The sequence below is a fragment of the Excalfactoria chinensis genome, chromosome 6, assembly GCF_039878825.1.
Source record: "Excalfactoria chinensis isolate bCotChi1 chromosome 6, bCotChi1.hap2, whole genome shotgun sequence".
Lineage (NCBI taxonomy): Eukaryota > Metazoa > Chordata > Aves > Galliformes > Phasianidae > Excalfactoria > Excalfactoria chinensis.
Genome location: NC_092830.1, coordinates 19777911 through 19803232, shown reverse-complemented (window position 1 = coordinate 19803232; position 25322 = coordinate 19777911). Strand labels below are relative to the sequence as shown.

General features: G+C 48.1%; 3 protein-coding genes across 5 annotated transcripts; all 3 read right to left on the bottom strand.

Moving 5' to 3' along the window:
• Nucleotides 1-350: 350 nt before the first annotated feature.
• On the bottom strand, nt 351-5343 carry LOC140253753 (cytochrome P450 2C9-like). 2 transcript variants are annotated; one of them, XM_072339546.1, is made up of 9 exons: nt 5152-5343; nt 4659-4821; nt 4029-4178; nt 3453-3613; nt 2689-2865; nt 2365-2506; nt 1706-1893; nt 1088-1229; nt 351-532 (listed from the first exon to the last, which is right to left on the bottom strand). In XM_072339546.1, exons 1-9 carry the CDS (start codon nt 5329-5331, stop codon nt 351-353), a joined length of 1485 nt encoding a protein of 494 aa, XP_072195647.1. In that variant the 5' UTR covers nt 5332-5343. The 2 variants fall into 2 exon arrangements, with proteins under 2 accessions (XP_072195647.1, XP_072195648.1); XM_072339547.1 differs by lacking the exon at nt 2689-2865.
• Nucleotides 5344-10190: 4847 nt separating this feature from the next.
• Nucleotides 10191-15324, bottom strand: LOC140253760 (cytochrome P450 2C9-like). The gene is made up of 9 exons (XM_072339577.1): nt 15145-15324; nt 14669-14831; nt 14035-14184; nt 13459-13619; nt 12695-12871; nt 12371-12512; nt 11794-11981; nt 11176-11317; nt 10191-10621 (listed from the first exon to the last, which is right to left on the bottom strand). Exons 1-9 carry the CDS (start codon nt 15322-15324, stop codon nt 10440-10442), a joined length of 1485 nt encoding a protein of 494 aa, XP_072195678.1. The 3' UTR covers nt 10191-10439.
• Nucleotides 15325-19088: 3764 nt separating this feature from the next.
• Nucleotides 19089-24546, bottom strand: LOC140253752 (cytochrome P450 2C9-like). Of its 2 annotated transcripts, XM_072339544.1 has the most exons (9): nt 24367-24546; nt 23874-24036; nt 23240-23389; nt 22664-22824; nt 21900-22076; nt 21331-21472; nt 20674-20861; nt 20079-20220; nt 19089-19472 (listed from the first exon to the last, which is right to left on the bottom strand). In XM_072339544.1, exons 1-9 carry the CDS (start codon nt 24544-24546, stop codon nt 19291-19293), a joined length of 1485 nt encoding a protein of 494 aa, XP_072195645.1. In that variant the 3' UTR covers nt 19089-19290. The 2 variants fall into 2 exon arrangements, with proteins under 2 accessions (XP_072195645.1, XP_072195646.1); XM_072339545.1 differs by lacking the exon at nt 20079-20220.
• Between the last annotated feature and the right edge of the window lie 776 nt (nt 24547-25322).

Here is a 25322-nt window from a genome sequence, read left to right as displayed (position 1 = left end):
ACTCTGTTGTGTGCGGAGTGGCTGCAGGTATGGTCCTAACCCAAAGAAAAGAAGAGCTCAAGTCCTCATAAGCAGATTGTTCTTTATTGGATTGTTAGCATACACATATGCAACACGGTCCCTCTGCGAGTGTCATTGCACTGGGGTGCAGCATCACCTTCTGTGCTGTGGTGAGGAGGAGCAGTTCTGGGAGGTGTTCAGAGCATCTGTGTTTGATATGCCTGGGACTTTGTGGGCTGTCCTCATGGAGGCTTTGGGTTGTTGGGGCAATGCTCCTGCTTCTGGTTTGAGTTGGGGAGGTGTAAAGGAGCAGACTGGCTCAGGAACTGAATAGTGAAGTTTTGTGCCCCTCAGCGGGGGATAGCACAAAGCTGGTAGTAGGGAGGAACGTTTCCTGTCCCACTCAGTGTTGGGGTGATGCTGAGTTCCTCAGGGCTGACAACAGGCTTCAAGGTGAAGTTCTGCAGGATGGTGGTGAGGAGTAAGAATATCTCCATACGTGCCAGGCCCTCTCCAGGACATATTCGTTTCCCTGGAAGCAAACACAAGCAAAAGGTCTGAGCAGGTGCTGTTGAGTGGCTCAGAGTTTGTAGCGAGCCCTCGTGTTATGTATGCAGCCTTACTGACTAGATGCAGCCACAGCAGAAGTCTTGAACACAGAGGAGGAATGGAGAGGATGGGAGAGTGAGGGAATACAAAGGGTGGGTGGGAGTGGAGGGCTGGGGCTACTGGATGGCAGGTACTTGTACGTGGCCTCCATAAGAGGAGCATGGGAAAAGTGGAGCTGCTACTTGGATGGCTAGTTGGATAAGGCTGACTTTAATGGATACATATGAAGGTGACAGGTACTTGAGAAAATGAGAATGGGTCCCCTGCATGCCATTCCATCAGCAGCTCCCAAGGAGGGCTTTGAAAATCTGTCAGGCGCCAAACAAGGTGTGCAACAGGGCTAGGGAAGGGGTCAGCAGGGAGGAATAATACAGAGGGCAGTGAGTGCTGAGGAAGCTCTGTCAGGACTGGGCTGGGAGCATGTGTGGTCACCTAAGCTGAAGGGCCAGAGCTCCTGTGGGAGGAAACTGTGCCTTACCTGCTGAGAAGGGGATGAAGAACTCACTCTTCCTAAAGGTGCCTTTCTCATTCAAGAAATGTCCAGGATTAAACTCAGTTGGGTTTGGAAACTCCTTGCTGTCGTACAGTGCAGTACTGAGGAGGGGAATGACAGTGGTGCCCTGCAGTGACATAAGAAGAGCAGAACATGAAGGTGGGTGGCACTGGGTCACTTAATCCTGCTCCCTGCCAAGCTAAGGCTGTACTTAGTGGTATGATCATGTAAGAGGACGTGAAGAAATGGGAGTACCATGGAACAGGATCCAGCAGAGTGTGGTGAGCAGCTCGGTGCCTGTGTGAGGTGACACAGCTATGTTTTGTTGTGAACTTTGCATTTTTCCCCTAACTGGCCAGTGTGGAGAGCAAGAGAGCAGAGGTGCTGGGCAGAGCTAGTGTTCCAGTCTTGGCACACAGAGCAGCAACAGGGCATTGCAGGGAAGCTACAGGAGCCTGGGACTGTGGAGATATTTCCTTTATGAAGGCGTGAGTGAGGACAAGGTCCAGACCCAGCAATTGTTTCTACTTGCCAGTATCATTCAGCCTGAGGGCAACAGTGCTGACATTCTGTTGCCAGTCTGGATTGAGCGTGCCTGCTAACCTTGGGAATGACATAGCCTCTGAAGCGGACATCTTTGGTGACAGCACGAGGGACACTAGTGGGGATAAGGGTGATGAAGCGCTGGATTTCATGGACCACTGCATCTGTGTAGGGCATCTGGGTCCGGTCAGCCACGCAAGGTCTTCGTGATCGTCCCACTACCCGGTCAATCTCCTCTTGAACTTTCTCTGCCACGAGAAGCACAGCTGGTAAGATGGGTGAACAAGGCAACTCCCACCCAAGCAGACTGTTGTAAACAGTCCTCAAATCCCGTGTGTTCATTATTAAATTACTGATGATGGGGACATTTCTGCTGATTTTGGTGTTGTCTGGAATTCCTCTCCCCAGTGCAGCCTATTCCAAGAAAGCCTTTTAGCAACTTGATTATCTAGGAATACCAAGTTATAAAGTTGTGGGCACAGTCAAGTCCCTGGCCAGTGGAGGGTGGAGTAGTGGGAGGTGGAGTGGTGGGTGGGCTGCATTTGCTCCTGTTGCCAGTGAAGCCTTGAGGTCTCTAACAGCCATGCAAGGTATGATGTTGCAAGGATTTTGACTATGTATGTAGAGTATGTGAGAATAATGTTGGGAGAGGGAATTACTGTGAGATCTGTGTCAGACCCTAAAGAATAGTAGAGATAAGAAATACTGTAGACTGTTACCTTGTATCTTTGGATACTTGAGAAGAAGCAGCAGCCCGTATCGTGTAGTGGTGCTTGATGTCTCTGTTCCCGCAATGAACAAGTCAAAGGTTGAGGTTATCAGGTTCGTCATGTGGAAGTGTGATTTGGGATTGTCTTTTTCCTAGAGAAAAGGCAGTGCTGATTCTCAGGTTGAAAGGAGAATTGTGTCCCTTTCTTGTGTCACCCCATAATTTTATTTCCACCCAGAGCTGTTGAATGTCTCTGCTAAGCACGGCAGCCAGCTGGGAGAAAGCATCAGCAGATGTGTATTTGGGGATGAGCTGTGGTTTGGTGATTCCTTACCTCCTGCATTTTGCTGAGGAAGCAGTCGATGAAATCCTGTGGGGCACTGGGATCCAGGGAGGCTTGGTGCAGCTTTACCTCCTCTGCCACGAAGGCTTTTACAGCATCAATTTCTTTGAATATATTATTGTGTGGGCCAGGCAAGTAATCCAGGATGTAGGAGAACATCTGGTATAACTGGAAGGAAAGAAACAGAGAGGTCACCGGAGTGACAGTTGCCCTATTCTTTGTGATTAACAAAAAGCTAAGGCAGCTTCAATACCCACAACTGAGCCAAGCAGTAGGGCTGTGTGACGGGGTGTTCCAATAAAGCAATGGGGACCTGCTTGAACCTGGTCTGAAATTTCAGTTATTCATAGAACCGTGGAGTTGCTCGTGTTGAAAAAGACCTTAAAGATCATCACATCCAACTGCAACCTAACCGCACTACCCTAACTCAAACGACCCACTGTTAAGTCATTTCCCTGAGCACCACATCTAAATAATTTTTAAACGCAGCCAGGGATGCTGACTCAACCACCACCCTGTAAAGCCTATTCCAGTGCTTAACTGCCCATTCCTACTGAATGGCTTGGGATGGAAAGGACCATCAAGATCATCTTGTTCCAACGCCATTGCCATAGTGTGGCAAGGTTGTAACTGTGTCCTGAAGATATTCCCTTTTCTGCAGCAGCATGTTGATAGGTCCTACTGTGAAGAATTAAAAGAGACTTCCCTGTGAGGGAGGCCTCCTGTTCCCACTCTGAAATGTCTGCTGAATGTACCTGTCCCCAGAGGGAGTTCATCATCTCAAATATGTTGTTCATATTGTTCATCAGGGACAGGAACTTCTTGTCTTTATAGTCATATCGTCTCCCAAAGACGATGGAGCATATGACATTGGAGAAAGCACAGCTCAGCTTGAATGTTGGGTCAAAGGGCATTCCTGTGAGTTCAGAAAAGTTACAATCTATAAACAGGTAAAGAAATAATTCAAGAAAACCGATGGCTGCCATGGGTAACATGAGCTGCAGTGGACAGTGGGAATTCACAGTCTCCGAATGAAAGCAGAGATGTTCTCCAAAAGGAACTATGCATGATTGTGTCACTGTTAACAGCTTTCAGGGATCAAATGCACAGGAAGGTGCACTACCAGACTCACAGAACAGTTCAGAGACGTCTGAGAGGCCTCCTTGCCCACTGCTCAAGGAGGGCTGCCTCAAGCCACTGCCTCAGGAACCAGTGCAGACATCTTTTGAGTATCTCCAAGATTGGAAGCTCCACAGCGTGTGCTAAGAACGTGGGCTCCCTTGGCATGTTCCTTTTTTGCAAATGTAGGCTATATTAGAAGTGGATCGTACCATTTGTTTTAGTGAACTCTTCAAGCAAGTGCTCAGCTTCCTCCTGGATCCTCTCTTCAATGCTCCTCTTCCCCATCCCAAAGTTACGCAGAGTGGTGAGAGCAAACCGCCGCACTTGTAACCATCCCTCGTTGTTGCTGAAAACAATGCCTGTTGAGGAAGAAGAAAGAGGCCAGGCCCGTCATTGGTGTGCTGGACCTGAGCTGACTGAAGGCTTGCAATGAGAGTGCTGTTTCTGTGGGAGCACTGACATAGCACTGTGGTTTGGAGGCTTCCTCTGGAGATGCTGTAGTCCAGGAGCCCACTTTTGGCTTTCCTTAAGACATAACCTACCTCCTTGTTGACAGTTCATTCTTTGTAACCACACAGAACTTCCCTTGCTGCAATATGGCTCAGTTGCTTCTTGCCCTTCACTGTGCACTCATGAGACAAGTCCAGCTGCATGTCTCTCTTACCCTCTTCAGGTAGTGGGAGCCGGAGGTTGATAGCTGCTCTGCCTTCCCTTGTCCCTGTGGCACTCACCCTCTTCTCTTTGTCTGCCCTCATGTATCATTTGCTCCAGCCCTCCCCTGCCATACTTGTCCTCAGCACTTCCCCTTTCCTCTGAGGAAGCTCAGTCCGTGAACATACCTAGTCCTTTGTTAGCCCGATCTCCAATAGGCATGTGTCCTCTGGCAGCAAACTCATCCGCACGATCAATCAAGGCTTCTTTCACCACCTCATATCCAGATAGCACCACCACTGGAGTTGAACCCAGTTGCACTGAGAAGACTGGCCCATATTTTTCAGAGAGCTGTCAAAATGCAAGAGGGAACATGGCCGTGGAGCAGGTAGAGAGGAGGGACTGAAAAGTGATCAGGCTGTTGCTTCCTGCTGAAGTCTGTGCCTCCCTGTGGAACTGTAGATGTTAAGTAATGCCTGGTTCTCTCAAGACAAGCATTAGTGAGCCATCAGCCCCTAAGCAGGGGGGGCAGCAGTGAAGGGGCCAGCTGAGATCCCCAGGGCTTTTCTGCTCCTTGCCTGTTGCCACTCAGCAGGGTATAACCACACGTCATTCCCATGCACACAGCCCACACACTGCTCACTATCAGCAGAATCTGAGAGGAAATATAGGAATCCTTACCTCCTCCAGAGTTTTGGCTAAATTCTTTGGTTTCACCTGCAGTATGTTCCCTACGATGGGAAGGGGAGCTGGTCCCTCAGGCATCTTCCCCTTTCCAGACCTTTTCCTCCATTGCACGATGGAGAGCAGGCAAGCAACGCAAACCAGGAGGACAACACTGGCTGCTCCCAGGAGCAACATTTCCCAGGTGGGCACAAGCTTCTGATGTTGCTGTTGTGGCTGACTGTGTCTTTATATACTGAAGGGTTTTGCTTTGTTAGGTAATCAACAGGTTTTTGATCACATGGCTGAGTTACCTAATACTCCTTGTTTTACTTCTGTGACTGCTCTGTATTGTGAAATAAGGGCTTCTCAGGTTGTTGATTAATGACACGCCTTTTGTCAAACAACTGCAGAGGCCAACAGAGTTTAAGAAACTTTGTGCCTGCTCACAGGACTACTTGTTTCCCTCAATTTTCATAGTTACAAGTACATAGTATGGGTGTGGTGTTCCACTTGAGGTGCTCCCTGTAATGGGCTGTTGTAGAGCATGTCTCCTGTACATTTGTGCCTTGTGGATTTGCTTTTCTTTAGCTATGCTTCACTTCTCACTGTGTGGAGTCATTTGTGCTTGTTCCTGAAGTCTTCCTGACACCACTTGTTTTTGTCACTTTGCATGCGATATTCTGTAAATCTGGTGTTGTTTTGCATGCATAACAGTCAACCATGTTTCTCTCTCAGGGCAAAGTATGGTCTCTCTAGAGAGGAATGTTTTATTTCACTTGAACACAAATGTCTCTAGAGATGGTAGTATACAAGAAAGATATTACTGAATTAGCTGAGAAAGACATAAAAGAAGGGAACTGTTCCTTTGGAGTGACATCTTCAAGCACTCTTAGAAGACAGAGAGACAGAGGGAAGCAAGTAGAGCAGAAAGAATTCTAGAACCTGTGAGAGTCTCTGGGGAATGGCTCCCCAACCTGAGAAAGATCTGAGCATGTGAGAACAAGACTGGGTGCGTATCTTACTGCAACCAAACAGAGACAAGGCATGAAAAACCCTTGGAGACAAACCAGCAACTATTTAGGGCTTCAGCAGGGTGCTCTCTAGACTGGACTGTACGATGCCCTCATTGCTGCATAGAACAGCCTTGGCTCTGGTCTTCTGAGTGGTAGAGTGGAGATTCTTTCATTCAGGGTGAGTGTGAGGACATCATCTTTGTGGCATCTCATGCAAAAGGGATAGGGCATCTCTGTGTACCATCTCTTCATCTGGTAACAGTGTTCCCAGTGGCCCTCATTGGTAGAGCAGCATATGTTGAACACGGTGGTGGTATTATCTCAGCACCTCATGCTGCTTTGATTTATTAAAAAACAAACAAAACAAAAAAACCCCAAAAACTGGGATCATTCCTGCAACTGTCCTGATGCATCCTGTATTGCAAACAGTGCTACAGTCCAGAGCCAGGAGTATTTAATGGAAATCTTCTCTTTTCTCATGTCCACAGCTCACTAGTTATCCATCAATTGCATGCTGGGGACTCTGTCTATGCTTCCAAGTTAGCAGCTTGTACGTAGAACTTGAAGCATTGACACCTGCAACAGAGAGCACTGTCACTCAGCTTTTTGCACTTATGCCATGGAATGAGCAATCAGTGCATCAAGAGGGGGAAACACTGGGAAAAGCAGGCAGAACTGTTGGACTGGCCAGTGAGGGGAAGAACTCATCAGGAGAGGAAGAGCTGGAAGGGCCATCTGGATCTCCAGAATGAAGTGTAAAAATGAGCTGATCTCAGCATTATGTTGTGAACACGGAACCATCTCTTGACAGAAGCTCAGCCTGCACTCCGTGGCTGTTGTCTGAAATAGGTGCAAGCACACTGTGATGGGTTTGGAGGCAGCAGGGAGCAGTAGAATGTGTTAAACTGCTGACTTGAGTCTACTTGCAACCGTCAGGACTTTTTATTCCCAGCTTGTCCTACAGCTTAAGAGGGCCAGGCTAAGAGCAGGTGCTTCATAGTGCTTGGCAGGAGAGCAGGATGGGTGTTGTAGGGCAGTCCCTGGCTGTGTTTGGAGCTGTGTTCTTCTGGGGGTTGCTTGGTCCCCTTGTTTTGTTTGCAGGGACTTGGAGTAGCCCTTTTGCTGACCCTGGCTTGCTGGCATGTGGTCAAGGGAGTTTGCAGCTCACCTTTCCTCCTGGCTGGGAAGGGAATGTTTCCTTTGTGCTGACTGCTTGGGGTGTGTGAGGGTGCTGTCTTCTGAGTGCTCACCCATCAGATTTGAGGGTGTCTTTAAGCTCAGTGGTGTCACTGGTACTCTCTGCTGCACTGATGCTGACTGGATGGACCTTGATGGACTTGAAATGTGACTGCATCAGAGTTTCAGGACATTGGTGAAAGCTCACTTGAAGGTGCACTTGTTTGAGGCAATCTCCAAAACAAGAACAGACTGGGAAGTCTGCTCTTAATGTTGCAGCATTTTGGTTTAATTTTTGGAGGCATTGTTGTATGAAAGACTAAACCAGAGTTGGCAGTGAGCTCCCATGTCTTAAAAATCCAGTTGTATACTACAGCATATAAGGAAATGTGGCCTATTGGTCAAGGGATGTAATTCTCCTGCTCTGCTTTGCACTTCTGAGACCAAGAATGTCCCAGGATTAGAGAGTCACGGACTAGCTGTAGCAGGTCCAGAGGAGGGTTGTGAAAGGACATGGGTGGGCTGGAGCCCCTCTCCTGTGAAGTTAGGCCTTCACAAGGAAGTGGAAGGTGTGTAGTGATAGGACAAGGCGTGATGGTTTTAAACAGAAAGGGGGTAGTTTGGATAGACATAAGGCAGAAAATATTCAAGGCAAGAGTGTTTTGGAGCAGGAACAGGCTGCCTATAGGAGCTGTGGATGCCCTGTCCCTGGATATGTTCAAGGCCAAGGCTGGATGGGGCTTAGAGCGACCAGGTTTACTGGATGGTGTCCCTTCCCACAGCAGGGGTGTTAGATCTAGATGTTCTTTGATGGTCCTTCCAACAGAACCATTCTATGATGCTGTGGTATGGAAAAGTTCTGTTGTGGAAGGCCCAGAACTTTCTACTTTCCATTTGACTTCTGAAATACCTTTACTTGCTTCACTGGTGAATAAGTGAATTGCAAGCAAGTTTAGATAAGATTTTGATGCATAATCTCTGACACTGCCAGGGCAGATGGAAGTTCATGTGTCTCCAATAACTTCTAGTGGGTGAAAGTGGAGTTCATGGGTGTTTGCTTTTCAGAGGGCTTCATGGGAGTTTGCATTGCTTCATGGTGTCTCTGTGCTGCTGGTTCATACCCATGCTGGCTTTTGTGTAAATTTCCCCTGTTCCTGGGTTGCTGGGTTCTGTTCTCAGTACTGCCTCACTCTTTGTGCCATAATTGTAGAACAAACTCTGCAACTAGGATTACTTCCAAGATTTCTGGCTTTTATCAGGATGAGTTTGGTGTGTTTAATTATTCCCTCCAACCTGGCGCTCGCACGGGAATTTTTTTTACAAGTGGGGAGAACTCATGAGTTGCTGTCACTCTGACCATTTCCTGCTGGAAGCCGTATGCCTTTACCAGTCACAACAGCTCCTTTGCAAGTAAATCTCAAGCTTGCGGGACATTTCAGCTCTACATAGAGTCTCTGGTAGGCTTGCTGTCTGCTCCTTCTCTCTTTGGACCTCACTTCAGCAGGTGTCAGTAGCCAGTGCCACTCCTGCCCTCAAGGCTGCCAGCACCCCCCTTCCACAGGATGCTTGGAGAGGTTATCCCTGCTGTCTGCAAATGCCATTTGGCTTTGGCACTGGCTGGTGTGTCAGTTTTAGCATGTCTGTTTCTCTGTTGTTTTGCATGGCGTACAACGTCCCTTGCAAGGCATAGGGCAGATAGACAGCATTCTCACTGGAGGCAGTCCCAGAGTGCACAGGGCCATTTGCACTTTGATTCACAGCAGTTATTGATGGTGGTATCTAATTTCTTCCTTTCTTGTCAAAATTCCCCATAGAACTCTGAAGGTGACTGCGTCTTTCATGCTCTTTTACAAAAGCACCATAAATTGAGTGAATGCGCTGCATAGGATGAAAGTCAACTGCTGTTTGGGAGCTGGGGAAGATGGTTCAGAAAAGGAAGGAGCTGCTCTGATACGAACGTGTATGTTCAGAACCTTTTTTGCAATGCTTTCCTACTGCTGCCTGAAAAACGTTGTGCTTTGTGACTGTCATTCCTGCAATGATACTTTGCCCAGGGATGGCAACTTTCCTCCATTCTCTATTCCTCCTTACTCAGAGTGGTTTCTCTCTCAATTACACCGTTCCTTCCTCTGTTCTCCCACAGAAGATATTTCATCTGAAATGTGGAGTGGGAGGGTTTATTCTCCTATGATTTCAGATGGGCATGCTGTGTGAGAAGTGGTTTCAGCAGCCCCTTCTTCTTTCAAGCAAGGTGCTGAGGGGCCATGTTGATAGTCAGTGTTGTATCAGGTAATGCTTCAGGGAGACAGGGGAGCCATGGTGAAGGTGTGCCCAGCCCATCCAGCCTGTGCAATGTATGGGCCATAGCATGCCTGATAATTATGAAGGGCTCCCAATAGTGGGCAGAGGTGCGACGAAAGGGGAATGACATTGAAGCTCTGGCTTCCTTCTGCCTCTGATCTGGGTGTGTGCTGTCATCCAGGAGGGATGATGCAGCTTTCTGTCAGGCTCCTGTGGGCAGCACACTGGCTGGAATCCTTGCAGGCAACAGCAGTGAGTCCATTGGTGAAGCAGGCAGGGCCTCACACTTGGGAGGACAGCTCTGCATGCACAGTGCTGCCTGCATGCACTCTGACCTACTCCGCTGTGTGAATCAGTGGCTGCAGGCATGGCCCTAACCCAAAGAAAAGAAGAGCTCAAGTCCTCATAAGCAGATTGTTCTTTATTGGATTGTTAGCATACACATACACAACACATTCCATCTGCAAAGTTGTTGCTCTTGGTGGAACCTGTATGGCCATAGAAACAGGTGATGGGCAGCTATGGAGTCACAGTTGTGAAGCAATCAGCTGTTCAGTGGGACTGCTGTGCTCAGGGAGCATATGCAGAGTGTCATTGCAGTGGGGTGCAACATCACCTTCTGCGCTGTGGTGAGGAGGAGCAGTTCTGGGAGGTGTTCAGAGCATCCGTGTTTGATCTGCCTGGGACTTTGTCTGTGGGCTATCTTCATGGAGGCTTTGGGTTGTTGGGGCAATGCTCCTGCTTCTGGTTTGAGATGGGGAGCTGTAAAGGAGCAGACTGGCTCAGGAACTGAATAGTGAAGTTTTGTGCCCCTCAGCGGGGGATAGCACAGAGCTGGTAGTAGGGAGGAATGTTTCCTGTCCCACTCAGTGTTGGGGTGATGCTGAGTTCCTCAGGGCTGACAACAGGCTTCAAGGTGAAGTTCTGCAGGATGGTGGTGAGGAGTAAGAATATCTCCATACGTGCCAGGCCCTCTCCAGGACATATTCGTTTCCCTGGAAGCAAACACAAGCAAAAGGTCTGAGCAGGTGCTGTTGAGTGGCTCAGAGTTTGTAGCGAGCCCACGTGTTATGTATGCAGCCTTACTGACTAGATGCAGCCACAGCAGAAGTCTTGAACACAGAGGAGGAATGGAGAGGATGGGAGAGTGAGGGAATACAAAGGGTGGGTGGGAGTGGAGGGCTGGGGCTATTGGATGGTTGCTAGTTGTAGTGGGCTCCATAAGAGGAGCATGGGAAAAGTGGAGCTGCTACTTGGATGGCAAGTTGAATAAGGCTGGCTTTAATGGATGCATATGAAGGTGACAGGTATTTGAGAAAATGAGAATGGGTCCCCTGCATGCCATTCCATCAGCAGCTCCCAGGGAGGGCTTTGAAAATCTGTCAGGCGCCAAACAAGGTGTGCAACAGGGCTAGGGAAGGGATCAGCAGGGAGGAATGATACAGAGGGCAGTGAGTGCTGAGGAAGTTCTGTCAGGACTGGGCTGCGAGCATGTGTGGTCTCCTAAGCTGAAGGACCAGCGCTCCTGTGGGAGGAAACTGTGCCTTACCTGCTGAGAAGGGGATGAAGAACTCACTCTTCCTAAAGGTGCCATTCTCATTCAAGAAATGTCCAGGATTAAACTCAGTTGGGTTTGGAAACTCCTTGCTGTCATACAGTGCAGTACTGAGGAGGGGATAGACTGTGGTGCCCTGCAGTGACATGAGAAGAGCAGAACATGAAGGGGAGCGGTACTGAGTCACTTAATCCTGCTCCCTGCCAAGCTAAGGCTGGACTTAGTGGTATGATCATGTAAGAGGACGTGAAGAAATGGGAGTACCATGGAACAGGATCCAGCAGAGTGTGGTGAGCAGCTCGGTGCCTGTGTGAGGTGACACAGCTATGTTTTGTTGTGAACTTTGCATTTTTCCCCTAACTGGCCAGTGTGGAGAGGAAGAGAGCAGAGGTGCTGGGCAGAGCTAGTGTTCCAGTCTTGGCACACAGAGCAGCAACAGGGCATTGCAGGGAAGCTACAGGAGCCTGGGAATGTGGAGATATTTCCTTTATGAAGGCGTGAGTGAGGACAAGTTCCAGTCCCATCAATTGTGGCTACTGGCCAGTATCTGTCAGCCTGAGGTCAACAATGCTGACACTCTATTGCCAAACTGGCAGGAACGTGCCTGCTAACCTTGGGAATGACGTAGTCTCTGAGGTAGATATCTTTGGAGACAGCATGAGGGAGGCTTGTAGGGATGAGGGTGATGAATCGCTGGATTTCATGGACCACTGCATCTGTGTAGGGCATCTGGGTCCGGTCAGCCACGCAAGGTCTTCGTGATCGTCCCACTACCCGGTCAATCTCCTCTTGGACTTTCTCTGCCACGAGAAGCACAGCTGGTAAGATGGGTGAACAAGGCAACTCCCACCCAAGCAGACTGTCGTAAACAGTCCTCAAATCCCGTGGGTCCAATATCAAATTACTGATGATGGGGACATTTCTGCTGATTTTGGAATTGTCTGGAAAGCCTCTCCCCACTCAGCCTATTCCAAGAATGCTTTTTAACATCTTGAATAAATAGGAGGTCCAAGTGATAAAGATGTGGGCATAGTCAAGACCTGCGACACTGAGGGGGTGCACTGCATGGTCTCCATGTGGTATGAGGGTGCAAGGACAATGCCCATGCATGAAGTGTATGAAACAGAAAGAGTACTAGATGTGTCACAACGTGGGGAGCAGTAGAGGGGAAAGGACTGTAGACTGTTACCTTGTATCTTTGGATACTTGAGAAGAAGCAGCAGCCCGTATCGTGTAGTGGTACTTGTTGTCTCTGTTCCCGCAATGAACAAGTCAAAGGTTGAGGTTATCAGGTTCGTCATGTGGAAGTGTGATTTGGGATTGTCTTTTTCCTAGAGAAAAGGCAGTGCTGATTCCTGGGTTTAAAGGAGAATCGTGTCCCTTTCTTGTGTCACCCCATAATTTTATTTCCACCCAGAGCTGTTGAATGTCTCTGCTAAGCACGGCAGCCAGCTGGGAGAAAGCATCAGCAGATGTGTATTTGGGGATGAGCTGTGGTTTGGTGATTCCTTACCTCCTGCATTTTGCTGAGGAAGCAGTCAATGAAATCCTGTGGGGCACTGGGATCCAGGGAGGCTTGGTGCAGCTTTACCTCCTCTGCCACGAAGGCTTTTACAGCATCAATTTCCTTGAATATATTGTTGTGTGGGCCAGGCAAGTAATCCAGGATGTAGGAGAACATCTGGTATAACTGGAAGGAAAGAAACAGAGAGGTCACCGGAGTGACAGTTGCCCTATTCTTTGTGATTAACAAAAAGCTAAGGCAGCTTCAATACCCACAACTGAGCCAAGCAGTAGGGCTGTGTGACGGGGAGTTCCAATAAAGCAATGGGGACCTGCTTGAGCCTGGTCTGAATTTTCACTTATTCATAGAACCATGGAGTTGCTCGTGTTGAAAAAGACCTTAAAGATCATCACATCCAACTGTAACCTAACCGCACTACCCTAACTCAAATGACCCACTGTTAAGTCATTTCCCTGAGCACCACATCTAAATAATTTTTAAACGCAGCCAGGGATGCTGACTCAACCACCACCCTGTAAAGCCTATTCCAGTGCTTAACTGCCCATTCCTACTGAATGGCTTGGGATGGAAAGGACCATCAAGATCATCTTGTTCCAACGCCATTGCCATAGCGTGGCAAGGTTGTAACTGTGTCCTGAAGATATTCTCTTTTCTGCAGCAGTGTGTTGATAGGTCCTACTGTGAAGAATTAAAAGAGACTTCCCTGTGAGGGAGGCCTCCTGTTCCCACTCTGAAATGTCTGCTGAATGTACCTGTCCCCAGCGGGAGTTCATCATCTCAAATACGTTGTTCATGTTGTTCATCAGGGACAGGAACTTCTTGTCTTTATAGTCATATCGTCTCCCAAAGACGATGGAGCATATGACATTGGAGACAGCGCAGCTCAGCTTGAATGTTGGGTCAAAGGGAATTCCTGTGAGTTCAGAAAATTTAGAATCTATAAACAGGTAAAGAAATAATTAAAGAAGACCTATGGCTGCTGTGGGTATTGTGAGCTGCAGTGGACAGTGGGAAATCACAGTCTCTGAATGAAAGCAGAGATGTCTTCCAAAAGGAACTATGCATGATTGTGTCACTGTTAACAGCTTTCAGGGATCAAATGCACAGGAAGGTGCACTACCAGACTCACAGAACCGTTCAGAGACTTCTGAGAGGCCACCTTGCCCACAGTTCAAGCAGGCCTGCCTCAAGCCACTGTCCCAGGAGCACATGCAGACATCTTTTGAGTATCTCCAAGATTGGAAGCTCCACAGCGTGTGCTAAGAACGTGGGCTCCCTTGGCACGTTCCTTTTTTGCAAATGTAGGCTATGTTAGAAGTGGATCGTACCATTTGTTTTAGTGAACTCTTCAAGCAAGTGCTCAGCTTCCTCCTGGATCCTCTCTTCAATGCTCCTCTTCCCCATCCCAAAGTTACGCAGAGTGGTGAGAGCAAACCGCCGCACTTGTAACCATCCCTCGTTGTTGCTGAAAATAATGCCTGTTGAGGAAGAAGAAAGAGGCCAGGCCTGTCATTGGTGTGCTGGACCTGAGCTGAGTGGAGGCTTGCAATGAGAGTGAGTGCTGTTTCTGTGGGAGCACTGACATAGCACTGTGGTTTGGAGGCTTCCTCTGGAGATGCTGTAGTCCAGCAGCCCACTTTTGGCCTTCTTTAAGACATAACCAACCTCCTTGTTGACAGTTCGTTCTTTGTAACCACACAGAACTTCCCTTGCTGCAATATGGCTCAGTTGCTTCTTGCCCTTCACTGTGCACTCATGAGACAAGTCCAGCTACATGTCTCTCTTACCCTCTTCAGGTAGTGGGAGCCAGAGGTTGATAGCTGCTCTGCCTTCCCTTGTCCCTGTGGCACCCACCCTCTTCTTTTTGTCTGTCCTCATGCACCATTTGCTCCAGCCCTCCCCTGCCATACTTGTCCTCAGCACTTCCCCTTTCCTCTGAGGAAGCTCAGTCAGTGAACATACCTAGTCCTTTGTTAGCTCGATCTCCGATAGGCATGTGTCCTCTGGCAGCAAACTCATCCGCACGATCAATCAAGGCTTCTTTCACCACCTCATATCCAGATAGCACCACCACTGGAGTTGAACCCAGTTGCACTGAGAAGACTGGCCCATATTTTTCAGAGAGCTGTCAAAATGCAAGAGGGCACATGGCTGTGGAGGAGGTAGAGAGGAGGGACTGAAAAGTGATCAGGCTGTTGCTTCCTGCTGAAGTCTTTGCAGCGTTGTGGAGCTGTAGATGTTAAGTAATGCCTGGTCCTCTCAAGCCATCAGCCTCTAAATAGGGGGCAGCAGTGAGGGGGCCAGCTGAGATCCCCAGGGCTTTTCTGCTCCTTGCTTGTTGCCACTCAGCAGGGTATAACCACACATCATCCCCACACACACAGCCCACACATTGCTCACTATCAGCAGAATCTGAGAGGAAATATAGGAATCCTTACCTCCTCCAGAGTTTTGGCTAAATTCTTTGGTTTCACCTGCAGTATGTTCCCTACGATGGGAAGGGGAGCTGGTCCCTCAGGAATCTTCCCCTTTCCAGACCTTTTCCTCCATTGCACAATGGAGAGCAGGCAAGCAACACAGACCAGGAGGACAACACTGGCTGCTCCCAGGAGCAACATTTCCCAGGTGGGCACGAGCTTCTGATGTTGCTGTTGTGGCTGACTGTGCCTTTATATACTGAAGGGTTTTGCCTTGTTATGTAATCAACAGGTTTTTGATCACATGGCTGAGTTACCTAATACTCCTTGTTTTACTTCTGAGACTGCTCTGTATTGCAAAATTAGGTCTTCTCAGGCTGTTGGTTAATGACACACCTTGTGTCAAACATCTGCAGTGGCCAACGGAGTTTAAGAAGTTTTGTGTCTGCTTATCAGAGTACTTATTTCCCTCAAAGTTCATAGTTACAAGTACATAGCATGGGTGTGGTGTTCCACTTGAGGTGCTCCCTGTAATGTACTCTTATAGAGCATGTCCTATGTACATAGGCAGCACGTTGACTTCCTATTCTTCAGCATTGTTTGTACCAGTTATCACTGAGGGAAGTCATCTGTGCTTGTTCCTGAAGCCTTCCTGACACCAGTTGTTAAGGACACAGTGAATGCAAACAGTGCTGCAGTTCAGAGCCAGGTGTATTTAATGGAAATCATCTCTTTTCTCATGTCCACAGCTCACTAGTTATCCATCAATTGCATGCCGGGGACTCTTTCTGTGCTTCCATGTTAGCAGCCTGTGTGTAGGATCTGAAGCATTGACACCTGCAACAGAGAGCACTGTCACTCAGCTTTTTGCACTTATGCCATGGAATGAGCAATCAGTGCATCAAGAGGGGGAAACACTAGGAAAAGCAGGCAGAACTGCTGGACTGCCCAGTGAGGGGAAGAACTCATCAGGAGAGGAAGAGCTGGAAGGGCCATCTGGAGCTCCAGAGAGGAGTGCACAAATGAGCTGCTCTCACCTCTATATTATGAACACAAAACCATCTCTTGACAGAAGCTCAGCTTGTGTCTGTTTGCTGAAATAGGTGCAAGCACACTGTGATGGGTTTGGAGGCAGCAGGGAGCAGTAGAATGTGTTAAACTGCTGACTTGGGTCTACTTGCAACCGTCAGGACTTATTATTCCCAGCTGGTCCCACAGCTTAAGAGGGCCAGGCTAAAAGCAGGTGCTTCATGGTGCTTGGCAGATGTTCCTCTTACAGTAGCCTTCCAACACTTAAAGGGGGGTTCCCAAGAAAAAAAGTGGATTGTGTGTAGTGATAGAACAAGGCATGATGGCTTTAAGCTGAAAGAGGATAGTTTGGTTTGACATAAGGCAGAAAATATTCACAGTGAGAGTGTTTTGGAGCAGGAACAGGCTGCCCACAGAAGCTGTGGATGTCCTGTCCCTGGATGTGTTCAAGGCCAGGCTGGATGGGGCTTAGAGCAACCTGGTTTACTGGATGGTGTCCCTTCCCACAGCAGGGGTGTTAGATCTAGATGTTCTTTGATGGTCCTTCCAACACAACCGTTCTATGATGCTGTGGTATGGAAAAGTTGTGCTGTGGAAGGCCCAGAACTTTCTACTTTCCATTTCACTTCTGAAATACCTTTACTTGATTCACTGGTGAAAAACTGAATTGCCAGCAAGTTCATACAAGGCTTTGATGTGCTAATATTAACCTCTGCATAAGCTCTGACATTGCCAGGGCTGTTCATGGAAGTTCATGCGTCTCCAATAACTTCTAGTGGGTGAAAGTGGAGTTCATGGGTGTTTGCTTTTCAGAGGAGGTCATGGGAGTTTGCATTGCTTCATGGTGTCTCTGTGCTGCTGGTTCATACCCATGCTGGCTTTTGTGTAAATTTCCCCTGTTTCTGTGGAGTAGGGTTCTGTTCTCAGTACTGCCTCACTCTTTTTGCCCTAATTGTAGAACAAACCCTGGAACTAGGATTACTTCCAAGATTTCTGGCTTTTATCAGGATGATTTTAGTGTGCTTCAAATATTCCCTCCACCCTGGCGCTCACACAGGAATTTATTTACAAGCAGGAAGAACTCATGAGTGTCCTCACTCTGACCTTTTCCTGCCGGAAGCCATAACCTTTTTCATGTCACAATGGCACCTAAGGCTTTCCTGAATATTATCATCTGCTTGCAGAAGCCAAAGGCAAACAGGACTGGTTGTTCCTCTCCATCTGCGTGAAAGTCTGGGGAAGTGAGTTTCCAGCCTTCTCTTCACCATTCCTGGTTCCATTGAAGGAAATCCATTGGAGACATGTGTTTGGGATTTTCATATAACAGGCTAGCTGTGTTGTAACTTGGTCTCTTTTATTTGCAAGTAAAACTCAAGCTTGCAGGAAATGTCACCTCTGTGTAGAATCTCCTGTAGGCTTGCTGTCTGCTCCATCTCTCTTTGGACCTCACTTCAGCAGGTGTCAGTAGCCAGTGCCAATCCTGACCTCAGGGCTGCCGGCACCCCCCTTCCACAGGATGCTTGGAGAGGTTATCCCTGCTGTCTGCAAATGCCATTTGGCTTTGGCACCGGCTGGTGTGTCAATTGTAGCATGTCTGTTTCTCTGTTGTTTTGCATGGCGTACAACGTCCCTTGCAAGGCATAGGGCAGATAGACAGCATTCTCACTGGAGGCAGTCCCAGAGTGCACAGGGCCATTTGCACTTTGATTCACAGCAGTTATTGATGGTGGTATCTAATTTCTTCCTTTCTTGTCAAAGTTCCCCATGGAACTCTGCAGGTGACTGCGTCTTTCATGCTCTTTTACAAGAGCACCATAAATTGAGTGAATGCGCTGCATAGGATGAAAGTCAACTGCTGTCTGGGTGCTGGGGAAGATGGTTCAGAAAAGGAAGGAGCTGCTCTGATACGAACGTGTATGTTCAGAACCTTTTTTGCAATGCTTTCCTACTGCTGCCTGAAAAACGTTGTGCTTTGTGACTGTCATTCCTGCAATGATACTTTGCCCAGGGATGGCAACTTTCCTCCATTCTCTATTCCTCCTTACTCAGAGTGGTTTCTCTCTCAATTACACCGTCCCTTCCTCTGTTCTCCCACAGAAGATATTTCATCTGAAATGTGGAGTGGGAGGGTTTATTCTCCTATGATTTCAGACGGGCATGCTGTGTGAGAAGTGGTTTCTGCAGCCCGTTCTTCATTCAAGCAAGGTGCTGAGGGGCCATGTTGATAGTCAGTGTTGTATCAGGTAATGCTTCAGGGAGACAGGGGAGCCATGGTGAAGGTGTGCCCAGCCCATCCAGCCTGTGCAATGTATGGGCCATAGCATGCCTGATAATTATGAAGGGCTCCCAATAGTGGGCAGAGGTGCGATGAAAGGGGAATGACATTGAAGCTCTGGCTTCCTTCTGCCTCTGATCTGGGTGTGTGCTGTCATCCAGGAGGGATGATGCAGCTTTCTGTCAGGCTCCTGTGGGCATCATACAGGCTGGAATCCTTGCAGGCAGCAGCAGTGAGTCCATTGGTGAAGCAGGCATGGCCTCACGCTTGGGAGGACAGCCCTGCATGCACGGCACTTCCCACATGCACTCTGACCTACTCTGTTGTGTGAAGCAGTGGCTGCAGACATGGTCCTAACCCAAAGAAAAGAAGAGCTCAAGTCCACATAACAGACTGTTCTTTATTGGATTGTTAGCATACACATATGCAAAAGAAAAAGAAGAGCTCAAGTCCTCAGAAACAGATGTTCTTTATTGGATTGTTAGCATACACATATGCAACACATTCCATCTGCAAAGTGTAATGCTCTCAGTGGGAATTGTACGGCCATAGGAGCAGGTGATGGGCAGCTATGGAGTCACAGTTGTGAAGCAATCAGCTGTTCAGTGGGACTGCTGTGCTCAGGGAGCATATGCAGAGTGTCATTGCAGTGGGGTGCAACATCACCTTCTGTGCTGTGGTGAGGATGAGCAGTTCTGGGAGGTGTTCAGAGCATCTGTGTTTGATCTGCCTGGCACTTTGTCTGTGTGCTGTCCTCATGGAGGCTTTGGGTTGTTGGGGCAATGCTCCTGCTTCTGGTTTGAGTTGGGGAGCTGTAAAGGAGCAGACTGGCTCAGGAACTGAATAGTGAAGTTTTGTGCCCCTCAGCGGGGGATAGCACAGAGCTGGTAGTAGGGAGGAACGTTTCCTGTCCCACTCAGTGTTGGGGTGATGCTGAGTTCCTCAGGGCTGACAACAGGCTTCAAGGTGAAGTTCTGTAGGATGGTGGTGAGGAGTAAGAATATCTCCATACGTGCCAGGCCCTCTCCAGGACATATTCGTTTCCCTGGAAGCAAACACAAGCAAAAGGTCTGAGCAGGTGCTGTTGAGTGGCTCAGAGTTTGTAGCGAGCCCTCGTGTTATGTATGCAGCCTTACTGACTAGATGCAGCCACAGCAGTGAGGTGAGTGGAGGTTTGGCTGGATGTGTGAAGGCAGAACAGGAGCAGGAGAAGTCTTGAACACAGAGGAGGAATGGAGAAGATTTGAGTGTGAGGTGATACAAAGGTCGGGTGAGAGTGGAGGGCTGGGGCTATTGGATGGTTGCTAGTTGTAGTGGCCTACCTTAGAGGAGCATGGGAAAAGTGGAGCTGCTACTTGGATGGCTAGTTGGATAAGGCTGGCTTTAATGGATGCGTATGAAGGTGACAGGTACTTGAGAAAATGAGAATGGGTCCCCTGCATGCCATTCCATCAACAGCTCCCAGGGAGGGCTTTGAAAATCTGTCAGGCGCCAACCAAGGTGTGCAACAGGGCTAGGGAAGGGATCAGCAGGGAGGAATGATACAGAGGGCAGTGAGTGCTGAGAAAGCTCTGTCAGGACTGGGCTGGGAGCATGTGTGGTCACCAAAGCTGAAGGACCAGAGTTCTTGTGGGAGGAAACTGTGCCTTACCTGCTGAGAAGGGGATGAAGAACTCACTCTTCCTAAAGGTGCCATTCTCATTCAAGAAATGTCCAGGATTAAACTCAGTTGGGTTTGGAAACTCCTTGCTGTCATACAGTGCAGTACTGAGGAGGGGATAGACTGTGGTGCCCTGCAGTGACATGAGAAGAGCAGAACATGAAGGGGAGCAGTACTGAGTCACTTAATCCTGCTCCCTGCCAAGCTAAGGCTGGACTTAGTGTAGAAATGGGAGTACCATGGAACAGGATCCAGCAGAGTGTGGTGAGCAGCTCGGTGCCTGTGTGAGGTGACACAGCTATGTTTTGTTGTGAGCTTTGCATTTTTCCCCTAACTGGCCAGTGTGGAGAGCAAGAGAGCAGAGGTGCTGGGCAGAGCTAGTGTTCCAGTCTTGGCACACAGAGCAGCAACAGGGCATTGCAGGGAAGCTACAGGAGCCTGGGAATGTGGAGATATTTCCTTTATGAAGGCCTGAGTGAGGACAAGGTCCAGTCCCAGCAATTGTTGCTACTGGCCAGTATCTGTCAGCCTGAGGGCAACAGTGCTGATATTCTGTTGCCAGTCTGGATTGAGCGTGCCTGCTAACCTTGGGAATAATGTAGTCTCTGAAGTGGATGTCTTTGGTTACAGTATGAGGGAGGCTTGTAGGGATGAGGGTGATGAATCGCTGGATTTCATGGACCACTGCATCTGTGTAGGGCATCTGGGTCCGGTCAGCCACGCAAGGTCTTCGTGATCGTCCCACTACCCGGTCAATCTCCTCTTGGACTTTCTCTGCCACGAGAAGCACCGCTGGTAAGATGGGTGAACAAGGCAACTCCCACCCAAGCAGACTGTCGTAAACAGTCCTCAAATCCCGTGGGTCCAATATCAAATTACTGATGATGGGGACATTTCTGCTGATTTTGGAATTGTCTGGAAAGCCTCTCCCCACTCAGCCTATTCCAAGAAAGCTTTTTAACAACTTGATTAAATAGGAGGACCAAGTTATAAAGGTGTAGATACAGTCAAGTCCCTGGCCTCTAGGGGTTGGGGGGGGTCAGGTCATGTAGAGGGTGGGCAGCGTTTGCTCCTGTTGCCAGTGAAGCCTTGAGGTCTCTAACAGCCATGCAAGGTATGATGTTGCAAGGATTTTGACTATGTATGTAGAGTATGTGAGAATAATGTTGGGAGAGGGAATTACTGTGAGATCTGTGTCAGACCCTAAAGAATAGTAGAGGTAAGAAATACTGTAGACTGTTACCTTGTATCTTTGGATACTTGAGAAGAAGCAGCAGCCCGTATCGTGTAGTGGTGCTGGTTGTCTCTGTTCCCGCAATGAACAAGTCAAAGGTTGAGGTTATCAGGTTTGTCATGTGGAAGTGTGATTTGGGATTGTCTTTTTCCTAGAGAAAATGTCATTCTGTTTATCATGTTGAATTGAAGAGTATGGTTCTTCCAGATATGTTGAATCTCTCTGCTAAGGTGCAGCAGCCTTCTGGGGCCCTACAATGCTACTAAAAGGCTGCAAGCCAGCCCGAATTGCATGCTGATCTGCAGCTGAATGCTGTCTGGTACACAGCTGCCTTCTTGCCCTTCTTATGCCACCTTCTATCCAGTACAAGAGCTGCCAGACCAAATTGCAAGTGCCCCTGGTTAGTACCTGGTGAGATCATGTCAGTCAAAACTTAGCGTAATTCCACTGCATACACCTGTTGCCATGGCTGAGAATGGGGAAGGAGTAAGTCTGATATAAATATTGGTTATGAGAAGGAAAGTGATTCAGCTTAGGTGTGTTTTAGAATGAGCTGAGGCTGTATGCTCTCTCCTTACCTCATGCATTTTGCTAAGGAAGCAGTCGATGAAATCCTGTGGGGAACTGGGATCCAGGGAGGCTTGGTGCAGATTTACCTCCTCTGCCACGAAGGCTTTTACAGCATCAATTTCTTTGAATATATTGTTGTGTGGGCCAGGCAAGTAATCCAGGATGTAGGAGAACATCTGGTATAACTGGAAGGAAAGAAACAGAGAGGTCACCGGAGTGACAGTTGCCCTATTCTTTGTGATTAACAAAAAGCTAAGGCAGCTTCAATACCCACAACTGAGCCAAGCAGTAGGGCTGTGTGACGGGGAGTTCCAATAAAGCAATGGGGACCTGCTTGAGCCTGGTCTGAATTTTCAGTTATTCATAGAACCGTGGAGTTGCTCGTGTTGAAAAAGACCTTAAAGATCATCACATCCAACTGCAACCTAACCGCACTACCCTAACTCAAATGACCCACTGTTAAGTCATTTCCCTGAGCACCACATCTAAATAATTTTTAAACGCAGCCAGGGATGCTGACTCAACCACCACCCTGTAAAGCCTATTCCAGTGCTTAACTGCCCATTCCTACTGAATGGCTTGGGATGGAAAGGACCATCAAGATCATCTTGTTCCAATGCCATTGCCATAGTGTGACAAGGGTGCAACTATATCCTGAAGATATTCCCTTTTCTGCAGCAGCGTGTTGGTAGGTCCTACTGTGAAGAATTAAAAGAGACTTCCCTGTGAGGGAGGCCTCCTGTTCCCACTCTGAAATGTCTGCTGAATGTACCTGTCCCCAGCGGGAGTTCATCATCTCAAATACGTTGTTCATGTTGTTCATCAGGGACAGGAACTTCTTGTCTTTATAGTCATATCGTCTCCCAAAGACAATGGAGCATATGACATTGGAGACAGCGCAGCTCAGCTTGAATGTTGGGTCAAAGGGCATTCCTGTGAGTTCAGAAAAGTTACAATCTATAAACAGGTAAAGAAATAATTAAAGAAGACCTATGGCTGCTGTGGGTATTGTGAGCTGCAGTGGACAGTGGGAATTCACAGTCTCCGAATGAAAGCAGAGATGTTCTCCAAAAGGAACTATGCATGATTGTGTCACTGTTAACAGCTTTCAGGGATCAAATGCACAGGAAGGTGCACTACCAGACTCACAGAACCGTTCAGAGACATCTGAGAGTCCTCCTTGCCCACTGCTCAAGGAGTGCTGCCTCAAGCCACTGCCTCAGGAACCAGTGCAGACATCTTTTGAGTATCTCCAAGATTGGAAGCTCCACAGCGTGTGCTAAGAACATGGGCTCCCTTGGCACGTTCCTTTTTTGCAAATGTAGGCTATATTAGAAGTGGATCGTACCATTTGTTTTAGTGAACTCTTCAAGCAAGTGCTCAGCTTCCTCCTGGATCCTCTCTTCAATGCTCCTCTTCCCCATCCCAAAGTTACGCAGAGTGGTGAGAGCAAACCGCCGCACTTGTAACCATCCCTCGTTGTTGCTGAAAATAATGCCTGTTGAGGAAGAAGAAAGAGGCCAGGCCTGTCATTGGTGTGCTGGACCTGAGCTGAGTGGAGGCTTGCAATGAGAGTGAGTGCTGTTTCTGTGGGAGCACTGACATAGCACTGTGGTTTGGAGGCTTCCTCTGGAGATGCTGTAGTCCAGGAGCCCACTTTTGGCCTTCTTTAAGACATAACCAACCTCCTTGTTGACAGTTCATTCTTTGTAACCACACAGAACTTCCCTTGCTGCAATATGGCTCAGTTGCTTCTTGCCCTTCACTGTGCACTCATGAGACAAGTCCAGCTACATGTCTCTCTTACCCTCTTCAGGCAGTGGGAGCCAGAGGTTGATAGCTGCTCTGCCTTCTCTTGTCCCTGTGGCACTCACCCTCTTCTCTTTGTCTGCCCTCATGTATCATTTGCTCCAGCCCTCCCCTGCCATACTTGTCCTCAGCACTTCCCCTTTCCTCTGAGGAAGCTCAGTCCGTGAACATACCTAGTCCTTTGTTAGCTCGATCTCCGATAGGCATGTGTCCTCTGGCAGCAAACTCATCCACACGATCAATCAAGGCTTCTTTCACCACCTCATATCCAGATAGCACCACCACTGGAGTTGAACCCAGTTGCACTGAGAAGACTGGCCCATATTTTTTAGAGAGCTGTCAAAATGCAAGAGGGAACATGGCCGTGGAGCAGTTAGAGAGGAGGGATTGAAAAGTGATTGGGCTGCTGCCTCCTGCTGAAGTCTTTGCAGTGTTGTGGAGCTGTAGATGTTAAGTAATGCCTGGTTCTCTCAAGACAAGCATTAGTGAGCCATCAGCCCCTAAGCAGGGGGGGCAGCAGTGAAGGGGCCAGCTGAAATCCCCAGGGCTTTTCTGCTCCTTGCTTGTTGCCACTCAGCAGGGTATAACCACACATCATCCCCACACACACAGCCCACACATTGCTCACTATCAGCAGAATCTGAGAGGAAATATAGGAATCCTTACCTCCTCCAGAGTTTTGGCTAAATTCTTTGGTTTCACCTGCAGTATGTTCCCTACGATGGGAAGGGGAGCTGGTCCCTCAGGCATCTTCCCCTTTCCAGACCTTTTCCTCCATTGCACAATGGAGAGCAGGCAAGCAACACAAACCAGGAGAACAACACTGGCTGCTCCCAAGAGCAACATTTCCCAGGTGGGCACAAGCTTCTGATGTTGCTGTTGTGGCTGACTGTGCCTTTATATACTGAAGGGTTTTGCCTTGTTATGTAATCAACAGGTTTTTGATCACATGGCTTATTTAATCAGTTCTCCAAATCAGTCATTTGATTTTTCCTTGTTTTGCAAAGCAGGTACTGTCAGATATGAAATGGTGTTTAAAGGCACACCCTGTGTCAAACACAGCAGTGGCCTACATGTTTAAAAAATCTCAAGTGTGTTCATTATACTACTTATTTCACTCCAAGTTCATTGTTCCAGTGTTCATACTGTGGGAGTGGTGTTCCACTTGAGGCACTGAAGTTATAGTTATACATCTGAGATTGCTGTAAGGCAGACACATCCTACAGACAGCCTTGCCCTGGTCCATTGTGGTGGCAGCTCTAACCCACTGAGTGGCCCTGACCCTGTCTTGGGTGCATGCCTGTTACTCACAACAAGATATCATTGGTATGATGTTTACACTGTGCTGAAACCAGAGCATGGGGAGGGTGCAGTGCAGTGCTGGTACTTTTTATGGTGTGTAATTTTATACTTCATTACATATTGGCTAGAAACAGTCCTTTGACCTGTGTTAAATAAGCAGCTTCGCTTTCCTTTTCAATAAAGGAATTGGATTCATTTTCTTCCAATAAAGGAAATGGCCTAAAAAAAACCATCAGTTCTTTTGGTATATCTGTGAGTCCCTTTTCAGTAGACATAAATGTATTTCCTGTGAATTTTCATGTGGAATGTGGAGTTTCAAT

Excerpts from the sequence above, each read along its gene's own strand:
- LOC140253753 (XM_072339546.1), bottom strand. The coding sequence starts at position 5,331 with ATGTTGCTCCTGGGAGCAGCCAGTGTTGTCCTCCTGGTTTGCGTTGCT. Across the intron at positions 4,179-4,658 it reads TCGGGCTAACAAAGGACTAG|GCATTGTTTTCAGCAACAAC; the intron begins GTATGTTCACGG and ends CTTCCTCAACAG. Across the intron at positions 1,894-2,364 it reads CAAGTATCCAAAGATACAAG|AGAAAGTTCAAGAGGAGATT; the intron begins GTAACAGTCTAC and ends TTCTCGTGGCAG.
- LOC140253760 (XM_072339577.1), bottom strand. The coding sequence starts at position 15,324 with ATGTTGCTCCTGGGAGCAGCCAGTGTTGTCCTCCTGGTCTGTGTTGCT. Across the intron at positions 14,832-15,144 it reads TAGCCAAAACTCTGGAGGAG|CTCTCTGAAAAATATGGGCC; the intron begins GTAAGGATTCCT and ends GCATTTTGACAG. Across the intron at positions 12,513-12,694 it reads TCCTCAGCAAAATGCAGGAG|GAAAAAGACAATCCCAAATC; the intron begins GTAAGGAATCAC and ends CCTTTTCTCTAG.
- LOC140253752 (XM_072339544.1), bottom strand. The coding sequence starts at position 24,546 with ATGTTGCTCTTGGGAGCAGCCAGTGTTGTTCTCCTGGTTTGTGTTGCT. Across the intron at positions 21,473-21,899 it reads TCCTTAGCAAAATGCATGAG|GAAAAAGACAATCCCAAATC; the intron begins GTAAGGAGAGAG and ends CATTTTCTCTAG. Across the intron at positions 20,221-20,673 it reads GAGACTACATTATTCCCAAG|GGCACCACAGTCTATCCCCT; the intron begins GTTAGCAGGCAC and ends ATGTCACTGCAG.